General features: G+C 31.7%; 1 protein-coding gene across 1 annotated transcript; it reads right to left on the bottom strand.

Moving 5' to 3' along the window:
• Nucleotides 1-263: 263 nt before the first annotated feature.
• On the bottom strand, nucleotides 264-9,228 carry LOTGIDRAFT_177643 (hypothetical protein; the record flags this gene model as incomplete). The annotated part of the gene is made up of 17 exons (XM_009068266.1): nucleotides 264-419; nucleotides 740-931; nucleotides 1,104-1,216; nucleotides 1,495-1,603; nucleotides 1,849-1,996; nucleotides 2,200-2,294; nucleotides 2,498-2,594; nucleotides 3,331-3,425; nucleotides 3,654-3,658; nucleotides 5,059-5,282; nucleotides 5,588-5,592; nucleotides 5,717-5,861; nucleotides 5,965-6,073; nucleotides 6,223-6,306; nucleotides 6,543-6,644; nucleotides 6,940-7,210; nucleotides 9,106-9,228. 17 exons carry the CDS (start codon nucleotides 9,226-9,228, stop codon nucleotides 264-266), a joined length of 2,073 nt encoding a protein of 690 aa, XP_009066514.1.
• Between the last annotated feature and the right edge of the window lie 11,369 nt (nucleotides 9,229-20,597).

Consider the following 20,597-nt stretch of genomic DNA (forward strand, 5'->3'; position numbering starts at 1 on the left):
ACTTACTCTTTCATGATTAATAATACTCCCTATAGTTCTACTACCAATGTATAGCCAATATGTTCTTTTGGATTTCGGGTTTTGTTTTGCAGTTCGGATTTTTAGTACAAAGGGTTTTATTTTATTACATATTGCAAAACCTTAATCAAACAGAAATTGAATGGTTCCTTTAATGTTCCAAACTCTTGGGTTACTTTTAACAAACATAGATAACCATTAAACATTCTACTGGAATAAATACATTATATTTGGAATGTGTTATATCACTGGGATAGTAAAGTAGAGACTTTTATTTTTCCATCCATAGCGCCAGATAGAGCCACTCTGGTATCTAGAGAAGGAGACCAATCAACAGTTGTTACAGAACTTTTATGTCCCTTTAACTCCATGGTCTTCTTCAAGCCAAATTCCTTATCAGCCTGAAAGAGAAATTCATCATTGATTACTGCAGAGAACTCAGACATCATGTAGTTTGTAGTTTTTACCAATCTGTAGTTCAGAGATATAAATCTCAATTTCATTTTATTCTACTTCCAACCATCTGTTGTGAAATGTGATAAACCATTGCTTTAAAAGTGTCATAACATACAACTGAACTAATGTCAAAAGTTGTGTTAAAGGACATACTGGTATTTATTCAAATTCAAAATAAAACCAGAAAGAGTCAATTGGCATTCTATTTTTGAAATTTAATTTATGTTAATTGAAAGAGCCTGATATTTATATAAAATAGAATTACCTGATAAATAACAGTTTTATTTCTATCACAAGTTAAGATATATCGTCCATCAGAATCAAATGAGAATAAACTTCCTCTTGGTAGTTCTTTATTACCAGTTGGACTAGTAGCTAGGAATGGTAGGGAAGCACCAGCATGAATTGGTAACTCTTCCAATTTACTTCCAGGTTTATGTATACTCCATTGTAAAAACTGTAATAAAGTAAAGAATTTAGATCACACTGTTATTACAAAAACTAAAATATAAGACATCAACTCTATTTCATTAACAGCAAATTATCTTTGCATCCATTGATTATTGCTCTGAATTGCAATGTGTCTGGTCATTATAGTTAAAACTTTGATTATCAAAATTAATTCTAACCTTTCCATCTGCTCCAAAGGTATAACATGATGTTTCATCTGAACTAAATTCTACACCGTTTACTTCTCCATCATGAGCATTCCATTGAGAAATACATTTACACTGATGAATATCTATAATATATAATAAATATAACGAAATAGAGATAAATAGATAACTTCAAAAAATATAATTTTCATCCATAGACACTGTGGTATTCCACTAGCATCACATAGAAATATAAAGTAATTGTAACAACTCATGATGTGCAATGCTTTGAAATTCAAATGTCTACCCAATCTTTTCCATCATAAATTTCTCTGGGTTTTTGAGTTTATCAGCAGGCTCTCCAATTATTAATGAGATTTCTTACAATCCATATAAATACAGCAGATGCGTAGACTCAACTTACCAAAAAGTCTAACAATCCCATCTGCACCACCAGTTATTAGTAGCTGTCCATTATGATTATATGATGAACAATTGATAGCCACTGGATTAGGATCTAATACTAATTGTTTCTATAATAGAACATAGATTTTAATCAATTGTGATCAAAGCATCATATTCAAAATATTGGGGGAAAAAAAAATATTAAAAAACCAAAAGAACCATTTAATAATCTATGCAATGAACAATAAAGGTGAAATTGTTCAGATAAGATAAATTTAATATCTTCATTTCTCACATGATAACCATGGAAAGAACAATTTACTAATATCAATATCGGAATGGCAACCAGGCTAATGTATAAGACTCTATTTACCTCCATCTTCATTGTTTTAACATCCCATAACATCAATTTGCCTGGCTTACTTCCTGGGTTCACTTCACTGGACAAATTTCTCATTCTCTGTCCTGCTGCCGAACATATAAAACTCAAACCAGAAGGGTTGGATGTAATATTCAATATCCTAGAATGACAGAAATTCAATCAGAGGATAAAAATTTCCATCCATTAAAATCCATGACATTTTGAATTAAACAAGATGGTTGGTGACACATATAAGTTTTATTTTGATTAACTGATTTGTGATTTTGTGTTTGCTGAAATTGATAATGTGAAAAAGGTTGGTATTATTTCTTTTTCAATTTATATTTTTCAAAATCAGTTTACCTTGGATACACTGTATCGACAGCTACTTCCTTTATTGTCTTATTTTCTTTTACATCCAATAATCTTATGTTAAAATTTCTATTGCCTAATAATAACTACAATAAATAAAATACAATTACAAAACATTTCACTTCATTTATTGAAGCCTAATCATTTGAGTATATTTCCTTTTAAAAACTTTCAAATAGAACAATAAATTTTATTTTTTCTCAAAGTCTCATGATCATGTTTCAGACATCTGATCTATTTCAACCTGTAATTTCCTTGTAGATTGTTCCCCTTTAAAGGAAATACTTACATATCTATCTGATTTATTCACCCATTCTAATGATAGAAAAGCTGATCTAGCCATAACAGTATAGATTGTGGCTGGTTGAGGACTCCATGTCCATAATCTATAAAAGAAGAAAGGTTTTTGTCAATAAATGTATTTATATCTTTGATTTGGCTTGACTATATCCTTAATTAATAGATCCCATATACTGGTGAGAAAAAGACAAAAATAATGATGACAGGTCAGATTTTACACTAAAAGATGCTGATCTTCAGGGTTAAATTAACGTTTTATTATTTCTGACAACTAAACAATTTACGATGTAGCTCTCACTACTAGATCTGACTACATTTATTGTAACATTCAACAAAAAATAAACACTGTACCGGAGGACAAGTAGCTCAAAGCAAAGCAGTTGCCTGCTGGAAAATTTACTTGTCCCAGGCGCCAGACAAGTGGCTAATGTCACAGAGGACATATGATACAGAGGAATGATGTTTTAGTACAACTTACTTGATGATACCATCTACATCTATACTAGATATAACGGTAAAAATCTGCTATATAATACAGAGGAATGATGTTTTAGTACAACTTACTTGATGATACCATCTACATCAAGACTAGATATAAAGGTGAAAATCTGCTATATAATACAGAGGAATGATGTTTTAGTACAACTTACTTGATGATACCATCTACATCTATACTAGATATAACGGTGAAAAGTATACAGAGGAATGATGTTTTAGTACAAGTTAATTGATGATACCATCTATATCTAGATTAGATATTACTGTCCAGACGGTGAAAATCTGCTATATGATACAGAGGAATGATGTTTAAGTACAACTTACTTGATAATACCATCTACATCGAGACTAGATATATACTGTCCAGACGGTGAAAACCTGCTATATGATACAGAGGAATGATGTTCACTATATTCTTCCTGTAAAGAGAAAATTCACACTACAATCTACATCATTCAAATAGGTTTCTTCATATCATTATATTGTATGAGCTCAACTTTCACAAGTGCAGTATTATTTCTCTCAGACAGGACAGATCCAATTTGACAGTTAATGTTATTTGGGTACGAAAACTTAAAAATAAACTTACTTGACTTAAAAGTAGGAATGGACATTCACCCTCTGTAAAAAAAAATTTGAATTTTAACCATAACTAAAAAAAATCCTTTTCTTTGAGTAGTGAATTGTTTTCCCAAGAATTCTGATTCCAAATTACAAAAATTTCACATTACAAATAGTGTTAATCTTTATTTTTGTTCAGAAGCCATTCTCATACTATTATAATCATCATAAATACTAACCAGGTATACCAGGTGAGTCCTGTCTGGGTAGTTCAATAGGTAATGACTTATTTGACCCTGGACTAGAACTATCACTTGCAGTGTGACTTTTTTTTGGCGTTGGTGGAAGTGATCCTTTTGATTCTTGCTCAATATTTCTCTATTAAAAAAAAAATAAAAATAAACTAAATAGACTATCATCTTTCTTAACCAATTTAGAATAAAATCTTATTATATAAGCATAGGCTTGCGGCAAGTCTCACAAGTGAATACGCCCAGCAGCAGCTTGACAAAGAGATAAATGTGAACTGTAAATCAAACTATATATATCATAGTTTGATGCAATATCACAGTTAGCTTGTACTCTCATATATCTCTATTGAAACTACCTGGTTCTACATTAGGAGGCAGACAGCAAGTTTGCTTTCTAGAAGCTAAAACCATCTTTAACATAGTTAAATTTAACATAAATTTTATTTGGTTTATTGTGTTGATCCTTTTCAATAAATGTCACTGTAAAATTATCATCACCAAATTCAATAGTGCACATCTTCATAATGATAGTGACACACAAAAAAAAAATCAAAATCTATAGAGAATTGTAGCCTGTAGAGTGAGCACGAGGTAAATGTGAATGGACGAACCGATTGGCGGATCGACTGGGGCAACTACAATATATGTGTAACTTAAATGAAAGTTAAAGGTAAAAAAAATCAGCTCTGTATTTTTACAAAGAGCCATGAGGCCTCAGTTAGCATTCCGTCATTTTGATGGTACAATTACCTATAACTTCACATTCATAGTTAGAATTTCAACATACTGATACCATAACATCTATGCCACTTCTTTGATTTTTCCTTGCTATTGATTTCAATTTTGGTTTCATTTTCTGCTGTATTCAAAGAATATACCAAACAATTCAGTGGTGCAGTATGCCGCTCGGACAGTACATAAAAATCAAAGGAACACATAAATGCTAACATACTTCTACTGTTGTCTTTTTTTCAATACCAAGTAATTCTTTACGTTGTTTTTCATAATCAGCATGTGATCTCTGTTTTACAGGAGTGGTAATTTCCCCTGTTGTAGTACTTGGAACTGAAACAAACAAAAAACAAATAAGTATTTCATAATTTTCTTACACACAATATATATATCTTTAAGTGTCTTCAAAAAATGGTAACATCATAAGTTTTTTAACTTGGAAGTAATAACATCTATTTTCATTCTAAATATAAAAGATGAAAATCTGGCATTAAATGCTGACACTTACCAACTGAAGTTTGTCTTGGTGTGGTAGATATGGTCTTTTTGGTTGTTGTAACAGGAACAATGGCTGGCTTTGGTTTAATCTTGACAGGCTTGGAAATCTCTGGTTTAGAAGTTGTGGCAGTATTCACCTCTGGTTTCTTTTTACTCAGTAAACCAGTGGAAAGGTTAAAGAGGGGACGTCGGTTAGTCTTTTGTTTATCTGGTGAACTTGACCTTGTAGGTTCCCTATAAAAACAATCATGATTTTCATGCTCTTGTGATCTCTCTTAAACTAACATCATTCAGTCCTTTACCAAAGCATGCAACGAAAATCCTAACATTGTCATCATTTCCACATAAAACTGGAACACTGCAACATTTGGCCTCACTCATAGCTTTTAATTCAATTTGACAATAGCACATTATATTTAGATTCCACAACTATTAACAAATTACAAAGCGATCCAGTTAATTTGTTATAAATAATTCCGATGCAGCGTTTAAAGATAAAATCGGTTAGGTCATTTATAGATTCAGAGCTAATGATACACTTACTCTGAAAAACTGGAAAAATCCAATGTCAAAGATTCATGTGGTGATTTTGGATCTTGTTCTGCTTTCACTGAATCCACATTACCCGATTCACTCACATTTCTTAACTGAAATAACAGAAAATAAACCAATTTGTCAGAGATAAAACTGGATTGATATAGCTTCAGTCTTCTGTCATTGGATTCAATAGATTTTTGATACAATTCATGCCACAGATCTTTTACTATAGCATGAAAAAGATTTATTAGAAAACAACAAAGATATCTCTGATATCTGTAAGTTTATAAAAACTAGTTTTTCGAAACTTCAGATGTAAAATATGAGAAGTTCATCTTTTTATCTCTTAAAACTTAATTTCACCATTTCATTTCTTAACATGAGAAAAAGTTCCTCCAAAAGTTGACATGTTTGAAATTCTTGTTGAAAACTCATGGTTTTCAAAATTAATTTTTCAAATTTCGCCATTTCTTGTTGGGAGGAATAAGCTAGGTATATGTGATTTGTCATTAATATAAGATTATCATCAATGTATTGAATGATAGATGTATAAAATATCTATATAAGAATCTCCAAACTTTGTAACATCTTTTTGTCATGAAGCAAAACAACACTAAATTTCTAACCAGTCAGGTACTTACCCTTTCTTTTAAAACTGAATTTTCTTCTTGCAAAAATTTCATCCTTTTATGATCATATTCAAAATTCAAAAGTGTTGGAACTGGTGATCAAGGTTAAGAAAAAATATATTTTTACCAAGAATTTTCATTTTACCAATGCCAGGAAATACTTTTCTATGTAAAAGACACACATTGTTCTGCAAAATCATTATTTTGCTTGGCATATATATTGGTATAGCTTAATTTTGCCATTGGGAGGGCATCATCAAAATACATAAAGCTCTTGTTTAAAATATAAACAAATTCTAAAGGATATGCATTGACTGTAGAATAACACTGAGAAAGTTATGTAATGATAACATTAATGTATCTTGCCACTGTTTATTAAAATACATCATAAATGTCGGATTTTCTTCTGGATTCTTGATAAAAGGAAATGCTGAAAAGAGAATAATAGAAAAACATTAACCCATGTTGAATGACATAAATGCAGAATTTTTTACTCATCCGTTCACAAATGGAACTTTGAACTTTGAAAGGAATGACAACTATTATATGTGATGTGAAAACAAGTTTGTTGGACTTCTTGGAGGGTATCAGGAGGTTTTAAGTTTTCATGGGAGTATCATTGAATATTATATTACGATGTACCAATACATTAAAATGTTGTGCCAGCACTACCGTACATTTGAAATTTAAGTATCTGTAATAACCTTTTACTGATAACAACTTACCAAACCATTCCCTAAATTCAGGTTGATTCTGTAAATCTGCAAGAAGAATCATCTTATCAAAGAACTCAACAATTTTCTCAGGTTTATTTGATTGTGAAGCTATTACAATGTATAGTTTTAATATATTAACTTCCAATCTACGAACACTTGACATATATTGTTGTTCTAGGCGTAAAAATAACCTGCTGTTTAAAAATGTCCAGTAATCTCGTAAACCAAGCAAATCATTATTAACAATATAATATTGTATCTGTTCTACTATCTTGTCAGCCTGTAAAAATAATACAAAATAAAATTCAAATATAATTTTTTGTTCATATGATCTGGATGTAGGCCTATTGAAAACAAAAGGCTACACATTTTGACTGAGAGCACACCATTAATATTATAATTGGTTGACCACATTAGTCATGGATTATGATAGTCAAATTAGCCTGTTCTCATAAAATGTTAATATGTGTTGCCAACGAATCATTATACAGTGGTGTAACCTATATTCGTGCATATAAAGATTCAACACCATATTTCGTCAAAATCCAAAAATGGAAAAATGTTGTTTATGTATTAGATGTTTCCTCAGATATTCTTTAAATTTACATTATTAGAATTGGTTTATTTTGATTTTCGTCATGAATCCTTCACTTTGATCCATATTTCATGAGTAACCAACTTGACAACGGCTGCAAAATAAGGTAATAAGTCGCACTGCCCAGTAATGAGATTTTTAAAAGTTCAATTTACAAAGTTGGGATGAAAACATGGTGGATGGGTTGTAATTCTGAAATATTGGATGATTTTGTATCTAGAAGTGTTTAACTCTATTTGTAACCAGTCAAATGGTTGCTACAGAAATTTTCATCTTGTCTCTTTATACTACCTTTATCGTCGTATTCCTGACGTTTTCATAAATTGACCCAAATCTGGATATTAAATTGACTATATCTTCTGAACGGAGAAAGCTATTGAGATGGAATTGGTACGGTATCAAAATGTAGCTGATGATGCCAGGAATCCAAATATACAGTCAAGTAACCCAATTTCATGCCAACCTTTTTTTTCGTGCATTTTCAGAAAGGATTATTACATTAATGTCAGCTTGTAGAATGAATCCAGTAGTTTCAAGCAAAGTAAAATATATTAATGTATTCTTTGACAAATATAATATTACCAAACGTCACAATTTTTTATCGGTTGAATTTCCTTATAAATCGGAATTCCAAGTGTCATCTGCAATGAATGAAGTCACATGATCAACTAGCGGATTTCGTGCCAGAAAAAAACTTGGAATACAATGTGGGCCATATTCTTATGTTGTTTCAATGACTTTTAGCAATAAATCAAGCTACATACCGGTATCTTATTTTGTCAGTCACTATTTTTTTGAAATCGTGGTTCTTTCAAGGAATTGTCACTAGTTATAATGAATTGGTATCAAAGATAAATATTAAGAAAGTTAATTATACCACCCGGTATCTATACAAGGTGTTTTTCTCAACTTATTTATAGATCAAACATTGTAAATAGGTGACGCATTTTGCCACCGTTGTCGAGTTGGTTACTCATGAAATATGGGTCAAAGTGAGGGATTCATAAAGAAAATCAAACAAACCCATCTTAATTGTTTTGTAGAATATCTTAGGAAACGTAAGACATAAAAAAAAATTTCTGTCTTTTTAACTTTGACGTAATTCAGTGTTAAATCCTTATATGCACGAAAATAGGTTACACCACTGTACTAATTGCTCTACATACACCAAATGCTACCTCATACCTGGTTTGATGTGCAGGATTACATAATATGTTAAAAAGAGATAATAAATTTGACATTGCTTTGAGATAACCCAGGTTTATCAAAACAAGCAAATGAGGAGGTCTCAGAGGTCACGCAGGTGAATTATTAGTTATTTCCGGAGATGCATTAAAAATAGGTATCTGAATACAGTGATAACCCTATAAAAGGCCACACCATACATACATTACTACATTGCAGTAAAACTGCAATCCTATCAATTCGAGTATGAAAGTGTTCAATATGCACCGAGTTGTGGTCTGGTTCCTAAAATCAATGTTGTTAAATAATTGGATTGCCTCCCTTGAATTCGAAGATAATGGAAATCATAGTACTAAGAGAAATCTGGCGAATATAAGAAAAGCAAAACCATCTACCCGAAGACCTTTTTCCTTTTCAGTTTTCAATTCATTCTCCAGCGCTTTCAATGTCGATGTTAAACCACGAAACAACAAATAATCTTTAATGAGTTCATCGACTCTGCTCGTAGCAGTCGCCATATTCATTCAGCGCCCTCTGTAAATAAATAGAAATTTAGACCACAGCAAAGTCACGAGACAAAATTTCTCACAGTCTCCTGACCTGAAGTACTGTACATTGCAGATAAGAATTCATTTTTTTGAAAAATTACAGTGGTGTAACCTATTTTCGTGGATATAAGGATATTCAACACCGAATTTCGTCAAAGTTAAAAGAAAGGAAAACAAAATTATGTCTTAGAGGTTTCCTCAGATATTCTACCAAATAATTAAAATTGGTTTATTTCGATTTTCTTTACGAATCCTTCACTTTGACCCATATTTCAGGAGCAACCAACTCGGCAGCGGTGGCAGAATGCCTCACCTATTTTCGTGTACAATGTTTGATCTATAAATAAATTTAGAAAAACACGTTGTATGGATACCGGGTGGTATAATTAACTTCTCTTAGTATTTATCTTTAATATCAATTCATTATAACTAGTGACAATTCCTTCAAAGAACCACGATTTTAAAAAAAAAATAGCGACTGACAAAATAAGATACGTAGCGTGATTTATTGCTAAAAGTCACCGAAACAACATAAGAATATGGCCCACTTTATGTTTCATAGAAATTTTCTGCTGACACGGAATCCGCTAGTTGATCACGTGACTTCGTTCGTTGGAATATATTCTAGCATACGACAGTTGGAATTCCGATACCGCTTGGGATTATAAGGAAATTCGGCCGATAAAAACCAATTGTTTCTCCGTCACACGTCAAACTAATGCGGAGGTCGCGCAAGGTCGCTCATGTAAATTATTAATCTTTTCCGGAAATCCACGAATAATAGGTTTCCACGAAATTAGGTTACTTGATTGTACGATGTTCTTTAATTATTTTCTGTGAAACATGAAGTTCTAAGCCTAAAAGAAATCAGATTAAGATTATAGGAGTTCTATGAAACGTCTAATTTTTAAAAAGCTGAAACTCTGCGTAGGCCGATCTTTGCATCACAAGCTTAATAAGAAAAAAAAAACATCACATATAATAAAATAGGTCTTATGATTTTTAGACAATTCTACTTTACTAGCACTTTACCGTTAGCACTGATACAAAAAATACACCAAGTTGGAGATGACAGCAGCTTTCGTTGTGAAAATGAATCATGTCGGGAACAATCCTTGATTTAAAATTTCTTCTTGACCGGCATCCAGGTCTTGCAGCATTGCTGGCATTTGTGTATAAATTTGGAAGGGGACTAAGTAGAGATATACAAGAAAACTATTGACTTGGTACGGGTCTTCCACGGTAAGGCTTACAACTTTTCAGTCATCTCTGGTATGTAATGCTCGAATACTTTGGAATCATCAATAATCGACTCTAAAGGAGAACCGCTTTCTCTACTGACAAGAATTTGGGCATGGACCTCAAATGAAGATGTTTGACCAAGGACCAGCTAATAGAACGGATCCTAAACTATGAATCTAACTTATCCATGTAAAATACAGTTGTTTCTGTTTTTCTTTCTATTTTGATTATAAGTGCAAGTGTTCCATATTTACAAGATTGGGGTTTATATAAGACGTGTGTTATAGTTTCTCCTGATTAAGCATTGATTATTTTGTAGGGAGTTTGTCTGGGAAAATTCCACCCGCAAGTTAAATCTGAGACTATAATTAAATGCCTAATCAAATTGTTTATTCTAGACGTTATATATATATATATTTTATTTCTCTCCAGATGGCTCTAGCGAGACGGCACTTTTCTTTAACGATATTTTATCTAATGAAATAAATTTGATGGAAAGCCTTTTCTATTCGTTTTCATTAAAATCATGGGTAATTTGTTACTTAAATCGGTAAATTTGATAGTTAAAAGTACTGAATGTGAAAAGAACTGGTATAAGACGAAAAGTCTGTTCTGTTTCAAAACACATTATAGATTAATCTTGATTGACGTGTTTCAAGAACAATACTGTATTTTTTGCGTTGTAATGTTTATAAGAGGCCGAGGATGTAAAATACCATCCGATACCATATTACATAAACATCGTCCAGATCAAATCAAAGCAACAAATATTATTATATGGCTAATGACGAAATAACACCAGTTTACTCAATCACCATGATGAAAATGAAATTCGCATGTTCACTTTACTCGGATTGTAAGAACTTTCACATATTATAAACTTCAGACCTGCTGCAGTACTTCGCATCTGGACCTATTCAAGAGAATAAATTCCAAAGCTTGCAACGTGTTGTTCAAAGTTTAAAGCAACTGTCTCCGAGGAAGTTGCAGTCTCTTCCTCTCTGGTTTCGTTAAAAGAAATGTGTTGCGCGGCATTTTCTCTTTAAAAACGTGTTTGAAATTATGGTCTAGAATTTGTTTGTCTGAATTAAGTTAATATGAAATCGCGAAGAAACTCATCCATGTATGAAATAAATGTATTATAAATAAGTAGTTTTTACCAGACATCTTCTATTACATGCTTTATGATTCTTATTATCTCTTCCAGACAGCTGTTCTTTTTTCCTAACAAAATATACCATAATAATCAGAGAATAGTAGCTATTCCTCATCTCTTATAATTATCTTATATTATAAAACCACACTTATTTCGTCAAGTTATCAAAGTCAATACGACAAAATGTATCTATGTGGGTGTCGGAATTGAAAAGCAGACAATATTTTTACGAATAAATATGGATATATAGATAATTTTTCTTTCCATTTTACGTATTACAAGATTAAAAAGACAGAAATATAAGCAGAATTGATCTTACAATAAAAATGGCTGTATATTATATATATTTGTGTTTTTAATCTCTGAAAGAATCTTTTGTGGGGGCATAGTGATATGGACAATATTTTCCAAATTGCAGATTTTACGTTATCCTGATGTGACATGTTCTATGATAAGATTATACTTAGAATAGTTTTTTAAAAAAAAACATGTAAAATCCCTTCTACTGCAAGCTGTTCCTATTACATGTATATTGAACCTCAGTGGGCCATCCAATATGCCAATGGATAGAGGCTGTATAAAGAAAACAGTCATGTACATTAAGTTGTTTGCAGAATATTGGTTGAGGAGTTGAGATGATGGTGTATATATACGGTATTGTCGTATAATTGATAGTTAATGAACATGGGTTGTCATGAAATGATATTATATTATAATATACAATATTGTAATAATTGATATGTAATGAACAAAACTGGGTCGTCATGAGATGATATTATAGTATATAGGATTGTGATATAATTAATATGTAATGAACAGTCATGCGGGTCTTCATGAGGGAGGGGATGTTATCATATAATCTAGTATTGTATTATAATTGATATGTTATGAACAAGGGTTGTCATGAGATGATATTAAATAATAATATACAGTACTGTAATATAATCAATATGTAATGAACATGATGGGTGATATCATATATAGTATCGTAATATAATTGTTATGTAATGAAAAGTTAGGAGTCGTCATGAAATGATAGAAATCTGTTGCATTATGAAGTGAAGTAAATGACATGGAACGTAGTAGTAATATGTAAAATACTTTACAGATATACAGAGTGATATCTACCTTCTTGTGTCGTAATCAGATGGTATGATGTGAGGATAAAGATGACAAGTAATTAAATGTTATATGTTTTACAGTAGAAATATTAAAACAGAACATAAATGTTGTTTTTACTCAGAGTTTCACACTAAGCAATCTATTTCGCTCTACAATTGATGTATTGAGCACTATTTTAACTGAAAATATTGTATTATTGTATGTTTTACAGTATTATAATAAGATTTGTTGCCTTGTTGAATGGTTTGTTATATTCAGATCAGAAGGGTTGATATATTACTTTGAAACAGGAATTGAGAGCAAGAGAATTGTAACGAATATGTTAATACTGTTCTTATTTCTCGTAGTCTGTGTCATCTCAACACATTTCTAGCCATAACAAGCCAATCATTATGCCATCAAAATACTGTCTAGAACAGCGGTAGGAAAATACTATGATTAACATAGAATCAAAGAAATATTGGTTTGTTAACTACCTCGAATAAATGTCTCATCTCTTAATCCTATCACATCCTCTTTTATTGTTCGTAGCTATAGTAACACAAACACTATTTGTGGGAATGAGGATATCCTTAAAGTTGGGTTTTGACATCAGTAGATAATATCAGACAGAAATAGAAATGGTTCTTCAAAATTGAGAGATTTTTAAGGTCGAGATTCTGTTTTTCTTGTCAATCACAGATACTTACGACATATGACAAATCGAGGTATTTTCTTATATGAACTTCAGAAACGTTTCTAAAGTTATGGAGTTCTTTTACCCCATTAAATTATATTATTTAGCACAGCACCTGTCGAGTCCAACAGATGAATATTCATGTATACTCTCATTGACCAAGTTTGAGACTTTAAATTTTGTGTCTATTCTAAGAGGTAGTATTCCTTTAACGTGCCGTTATCCTCGTTATTTGATTATCAAAATTACCATTCAATGACGTTCTATGAAGGAATTTGGTACTACATCTACCTCTATATGATTACAGAAGCAATGGTACCGCAATATCTTTAAACGTGTATACTGTCTGTTTGATATCGATCAATATATATCTAACGTTATGAAGATGTGAATAATTGAGAGATTAAGGTAATGAAAGGAACTTCTTATATTTGCCATTAAATTTGTATTCTGACCAGACTATATAATAAATTAAGTCAAAAGGTCCCTGTGGTTCTTATATCAATCAGAGGAAATTAATACAGACGATTTCAATTAATTTTATATCTTTACCTTTGTAATCTACTTACAAATTTTCTATTACTGCATTGGACAAATGATAAATTTCATGAGACCAGTTTGATTTGATTTCTTACACACTAATTTGCCCTTCAGCAGTTTTAGTTTTCGGACAGGGAGGGTTTGATTCTCCGAAATGTTCAGGCCTAGGATGGAACAAATACTTCATGGAGAAATGGGAGTAGGTGTTTTTTATCAGCTGGATAGTGTTTTCTGCTTGTCCGATCTGGACTTCATAATTCACCCAAAGGGCTTTAATTTACTATGAACAAGGTTATCATTTTAAGTTTTGGCTATTTTAAGCGACTTTGTTTATAGACATTCTCTTGAGGAGTTTCATCATAAGCACGGACTATCTTACTTGCTTGTTCAGTCTCAAACATCTTTCTAAGAAACGATACATGATCCAAGAGCATTTAATATGTGGAAACAAGAATATAGTTTACTTAATTTCACGTAGGAAATGTCTAATGTGTGTGAGAAACGAAATATATTTAACGCATTCGATTTACGACTCATACATCAGTTGAATGAATGACAATCCTCTATTTAATCCTTTCAACTTGGACGACCATTCATCAGACAATCTTACCCTAACCCCTTTTGAACGCATAGAAAGGTAAGAGACTATTTATCATAACGAGCCAGGCATAGCTCCGTTTGTTGTCCCGTTCAATACCATAAATATGCCCTATATATCAATCATTAGTAAGTATTTCATAATGACAAGCGGTATCAGTGTCTAGGGGGGTAATCACAAAAGATCATGAAAAGTGGCAACAAGTGTCAAGAAGAGTAAGCCTTCTCTGCCTTCAACCATTAATACACAAAATAGGGGGCAATAGAGAATTTTTTGAATCACTTCATTTTAAATCTTAATATTTTCTGTAACTTTGGACAAAAGTTGACAATTTGAATTTCAATTTCACTGTCGCTTTAATTTTGCCTTTATGATCCACTATTGACAGTAATACTATCGATAAATAAAAAAGAATGGGCTATACTTTTATTTGTCTTGTCAATATCTATTTTAAGTTTATGTATGACATGGATTTCTTGAACAATCAGGTTTCACATTGCTTGTGTCTTTTCTAGAGTACTATTCAAATACATCTGACATCTTATCGATATATCGAGTCGAAATTCAAACAGATCATTAAAATCATTGAATATATAATAATTTAATCAAATAGATCTATAGAGTAATAATTGATAATATTGATATTTTAGGTTAGAACATAATAATTGAGTCACGTAATATTGGTAGCACAAGATATCTGCTTTTTAAATCTTTTATAATAAAATGGTTTTATAATCAAACGTTGTTTAAACATGCCTTTTTCCATTCAGTATCTTCATGTTGGGTTTACGTACATATGTACTTAACTGTCTCTTTTCCAATTGCTTTTGAGCATTTTAAAAATAATGGTTCAATATTACGAGAGGGTTTCCCTGTTTTATTTTTGCTACTTTTAATAATACGGTCATAATGCTTCGTCAATCTGCATGTCCCTCTTTATGTAGCACTACTTTCCAATGGCTTTAAAATTCTCCCTTGATGGTCTACGATATAGTGGCCAGGTCAAGATGAAAATGAATGACAAGGTTAGATTACCAAGGGCAGAGAAAACACTTCAGTCACAAAGAGAAAATCTTGATAAAATGACATAAGGTACTGTTTTTATTCTACATAATTTAGTGTTTTTGAGAGGTGACATCCTGTTCAGTTAAAATTTTCAAGTTCTCCTTTTCACTCAAACAATATTATTACAAAAGACAATTCTACAAAGACATAGGATACGATAGGTTAATTAAAAGTTATATTTATAAACATTGAGTCAAGTCTCGCCTGGCATGTTGGTGGATTATCCTCTTAAAACATTAGTAAAAGTTAAAGAAGACCGAATGCTTAATTATGCACGTTTGAACTCAAAACATTGAACTGGACGAGACTTATTCAAGGACACTTGTACATGAATGACGAACAAGTTTAAGCATGGGGATTTTCTGCCGTCACGCGACAACAGCCTTGTGGATGAACATGAAGACAGAATTATAATCTCTACATCTTCATTTAAGCCAACCTATAAGTATATGTGGTTCTTCATCTCTTTCCAGAAGTTCTATCTTCCTTAAATTAAAAACATAAGTTTAATTCGCGGATCTCCAGCCAGACAAAATGGATTAAATAACGACCATATTTTACCGAAAAATTGGGTTAGGTGCTAATCGATATAGAATGAATAAAAACCTTAAAGATTTACAACGATCTTATTTTATTCAGTAAAATAGACTCGATCTAATCACTTAGTTCTACATTTAACATATGGAAGTTTGCAGGATATTTTCCCAGACTTTTTTTTTGTATTTTTTTAAAAATAATCTTGTTGATGTATAAACACCAGAAATGCCACTACATGCAAGGACATCAAGCATTCATATTGAAAAATACACAGACTATTATGAAAAATGGGCTAGAATAGTACCAAACCGATAACAAATCAAAAGTTATATTGGGCAGATTAAAACTACTGACAAAAACATCAATGTACAACTATATGTATATCAATTATTCTTAGCTATACTGAAGTGTAGGTTTGTAATGTACTTCTCTCTTATTTATATCCAATATTCTTTTTGTTATTTAGATATTGTTGCCTGATATGCAAATCAGTGTTGTTGTAAAAGGGTGAGTCCAGGACATCCAACTCTGGCGCCTTTATTTAAAGGATCTCTATTGCTTTAGACTTGTTTTTCCATTTTGTATTTGATAAATTTATTGTCTAGATTTGTATTGTAGTCTCTGAGTATGTAATACATGTAAGATGTTTTACTCATTTACTGAGGAATAATGTATAAGGGAGGTAATGAGAACCGATTTGATGTCAATTTGTAAAACTAATAATATTTATATTAGTCATAGTTTTGGGTAACAATATCAAAAGTTTTATATAGGGCTGTTTAATATTAGAAAAAGTTTTTTTGTGTTTTGACTGAGCCATAGAAGGAAGAATTATACGATTTAACATGAAATGATATAACAAATAAATTAGTGGTGTGAGTTCCCATGGATCGAAACCACTAAAACATTTTAAGCAAATAATTGTATAATGTAGTTCTTGCTACATTTGGAAATTTCTTTCTGCCTTCCTTTTGGTTTGTATGCATGACTATTTCCGACTAATTAATGGTCTAGATTTGGTGTCTGAAATTGCATTTTCTTTCAGATTTTGTGAGAATTTGATGCTGAAAGCTTTGCGATGAAAGACATAGTTACGCCCTATTCATGGTCATGATATATTGAATTTTTAAGTATTGGCCAACATACTGGAAAACTTTGCGTTAAATTTCTGGAACATGTTATGGAAGGTTAAATTTCGTGAATTAACATGGAAACATATGGCAAATGAATTACCGGTGTATGTACCCATGTTATTAACTAGTCTATATTGGATTACTTCCCTTCAGTAGTATTTCGTTGAAGGTTATTCATGATAGTTCATGATAAAATACCATATTTTGATATAACTGAAGTTAGTTTAAAGATTTCAATATTCTTTTTTAAAATTTCTTTTATTTATTATTTTATCTAATATTTGTATGCGATACTCGGACACTTAGACCTTCCCCTTCAAAGTATGCGTTTTGTACACGAATCCTTCCTTTGAATGCTAACATGCAGGACGTAAAACTCCATTCATTTCATTTTCATTTCATTTGAATGCTAACACTTATCAAAACTGAAAAAAACTTTCCACATCCCACGCCAAAAGGTTGATTGATTTCATTTTATACTACAAGGAACTCGGTTTAATTTCCAAGAATTTTTAAATACTTTATTGTGACTTTAATTCCTTTGTCAATTCCAACTGATTATGTTCACTGAATTCTGACATTCATGTAAAAGTGTTACTAGAAACGCTTGGCTGCCTCTAACCAAATATTGGAAGAAAATTTGAAACACGAAATGTCAAATTAAATGAAGAATCGATGGAATTGTATTGGCGTATCGACCTAAACGTCTGTGGAGACCGATTGAGAGCTACTTAGTTAAATAAAAAATAGAAAAACACACAGGCACATGAAAGGGTGACTTAATAGAATTAAACATGCAAGAGTTCAATTTGTTACATCGTGTTTATTTAATATTGCGTAAAAAGTATAAAAATAAAGTTCAAAGTTGGTAAAAACTCAACAGAGTAATTTAGATGTCAATCAATTTATAATAATCAATTATGTTATTGGATTCTAATAAGATTTTGGTGTTCAGAGAACATTAAAGAGAAGATCCTTATCACGCCAATGTTTCCCCCACTTCCGGTCTAGACAATAAAACTGACTTCAATATCTGGTAGATAATGACCGTTGCTTTGTTAACTTCCGTTTCACTGCCATAAATATATAAAACAATTACACACTTACTGAGTTTCCATCTTCAAAACAGTAAGCCTTTTCAGTTGGCGATGACCAAAACTAAAAGTTAATATACCATGTAACAGCTTTGGTATAACAGCATTAACTGAAATGCTGAATACATTCATAGACTTTCAGCCCATTTCAGAAACGGTATACAAGAGTTATTCAAAAATTTACATGTGAGCTTTGGATCGTGTTGCGTGACACAATCGGGTGAATCCGGTATGCTTTGTTTCAAATATGATATTTAAATTTGATTTCATAAGCTCATTACTTAACGATAGGATTTAAGTTTTACTTTTTTGATAAACTGCTATTAATAGTAACATTGTTCTCACATGGTATATAACATGACACAGCTTCTCATAACTCAAAGTCTCTTTGATATTGTATTTCATGTATGCTGTTAATTATAGATAACACAATAATTTAACAGTTTTGTCAATCAATTTAAACCTACATTGTATTTGGTTGAATGAGATAGTTTAAATCCTGCATTCAGATCCTGTATTTAGTATTAATCCATTTTTGCGTATCTTTGATAGAAATTAAGAATTTCAGTAGTTGAAAATAACAATTTTAGTAGTTGGAAATCAAGAATTTCAGTAGTTGGAAATTAACTTTAAATGTGCCACACCTATCACTTTAAAACATCGGAATACTGTCTCGGATTCTGACGAAGCTGGTGCGGACATCTGTTGCCATGTCTGTACCTGTCTGAATCTATATAATCGACTGATCTATTAATACACATACATTGTTATACGATGTTATAATATATTATACAGCCAGATGGTTAGACATCAGCCATTTTTACTGTTAAAGGTGTTGTCTTAGCGGGTGATGCGCACTGGACAGAAAGTGTTTATTCTTTCTGCACGAACCAACTATACCATCCAGACCACAGTCTCGAGGAAGTATGACGAATGGGGACGTGGTTTGGACACAATTTATTCAGACCATCTTAAATGAACCAGGATGGCTATGGTCTCACTTCGCAATTACGTCAATGATTTTGTTCGTTTAAATACTCGGACTAATGGATCCCAATTTGAAATAAAATATGAAATAATATGTAAATAACGTTTTTCTCCTTTGGCTTGATCTGTCATTTCAGCTGTTCCTCTCGATCCTAAAATATGATATGATTATTAAGTTATTGATTGTACTATATCTGAATCATTGATGGCTTTGATTGTAGAGGAAGTTATATATCGATAAAAGATGTATAAGTTGTGATCGGGATCTGTAACAAAAAGAAATATAAATGATGTATAATATATGTCAACCAGGTGTTGAAGTAGAATATCGGGCCCGGATACATTGATTAACCACATTTATTAAATAGTCAGATAAATAGAGACAAAAACCAATATGGTACTAACACAGATTAATGTAATAATACAGAAATAAAATGTTAAAATGGGAACAGTTGTAAATGTGGGTTTTAATGCCAACGACCTAGTAAAAAGATCGATAGATATTTCTAAAAATTATGCTTATAAAGTATTGTGATGAAATTGCCTATCATCGGATAACTGTCATCCTTAAAGAGATAAACCCTTAAAATATTCGATAAACCAGATATTGATATTCTTTTATTTGGCTAACATTTATTTTCTCATCTCATCGACGATATCCCTTAAGTTTTTTGGAGGCGTCGAATTGATGTTATATATTAGTGTATATTTCAGACATTGTTACCATACGTACAATCTAAAAATAAAGTATACTAGTGCGATACTGCGTCCTTTACGTCACTGTGAATAACTGTAATGCAATCATACGCTTTAGGTATGTTGTGTTCTGGTCGGTTAAAATGACAAATCCACATGTTCGTCTGTGACAGCTTGTACAGATTTGAGGTATTCTTGAGGTATTGAACTGGTATTGTCAACTCGGCATTCCTTCGAGCTGTTAGAACTATTAGATTTTGGTCTCCAATACTTGATATACCCTAATTGAGCCCATCAACAAAGAAATCTGTGGAGAGTAACTCCGGCTAGTCACTCGAAAAGTATACCTAGTCTCAAAACTGTAGTTGAAAAAGATCATACTCAAAAGAAATTAGACAGAACTGGGTTAGGGTTAGGACACAAATCTTGGAAAGCGCTCCCTGTACTCATACCAGTCCACATCACCTGATGTCAGACTGTCAGTGAATGGTCA

This window comes from Lottia gigantea, assembly GCF_000327385.1.
Source record: "Lottia gigantea unplaced genomic scaffold LOTGIsca_9, whole genome shotgun sequence".
Taxonomy (NCBI): domain Eukaryota; kingdom Metazoa; phylum Mollusca; class Gastropoda; family Lottiidae; genus Lottia; species Lottia gigantea.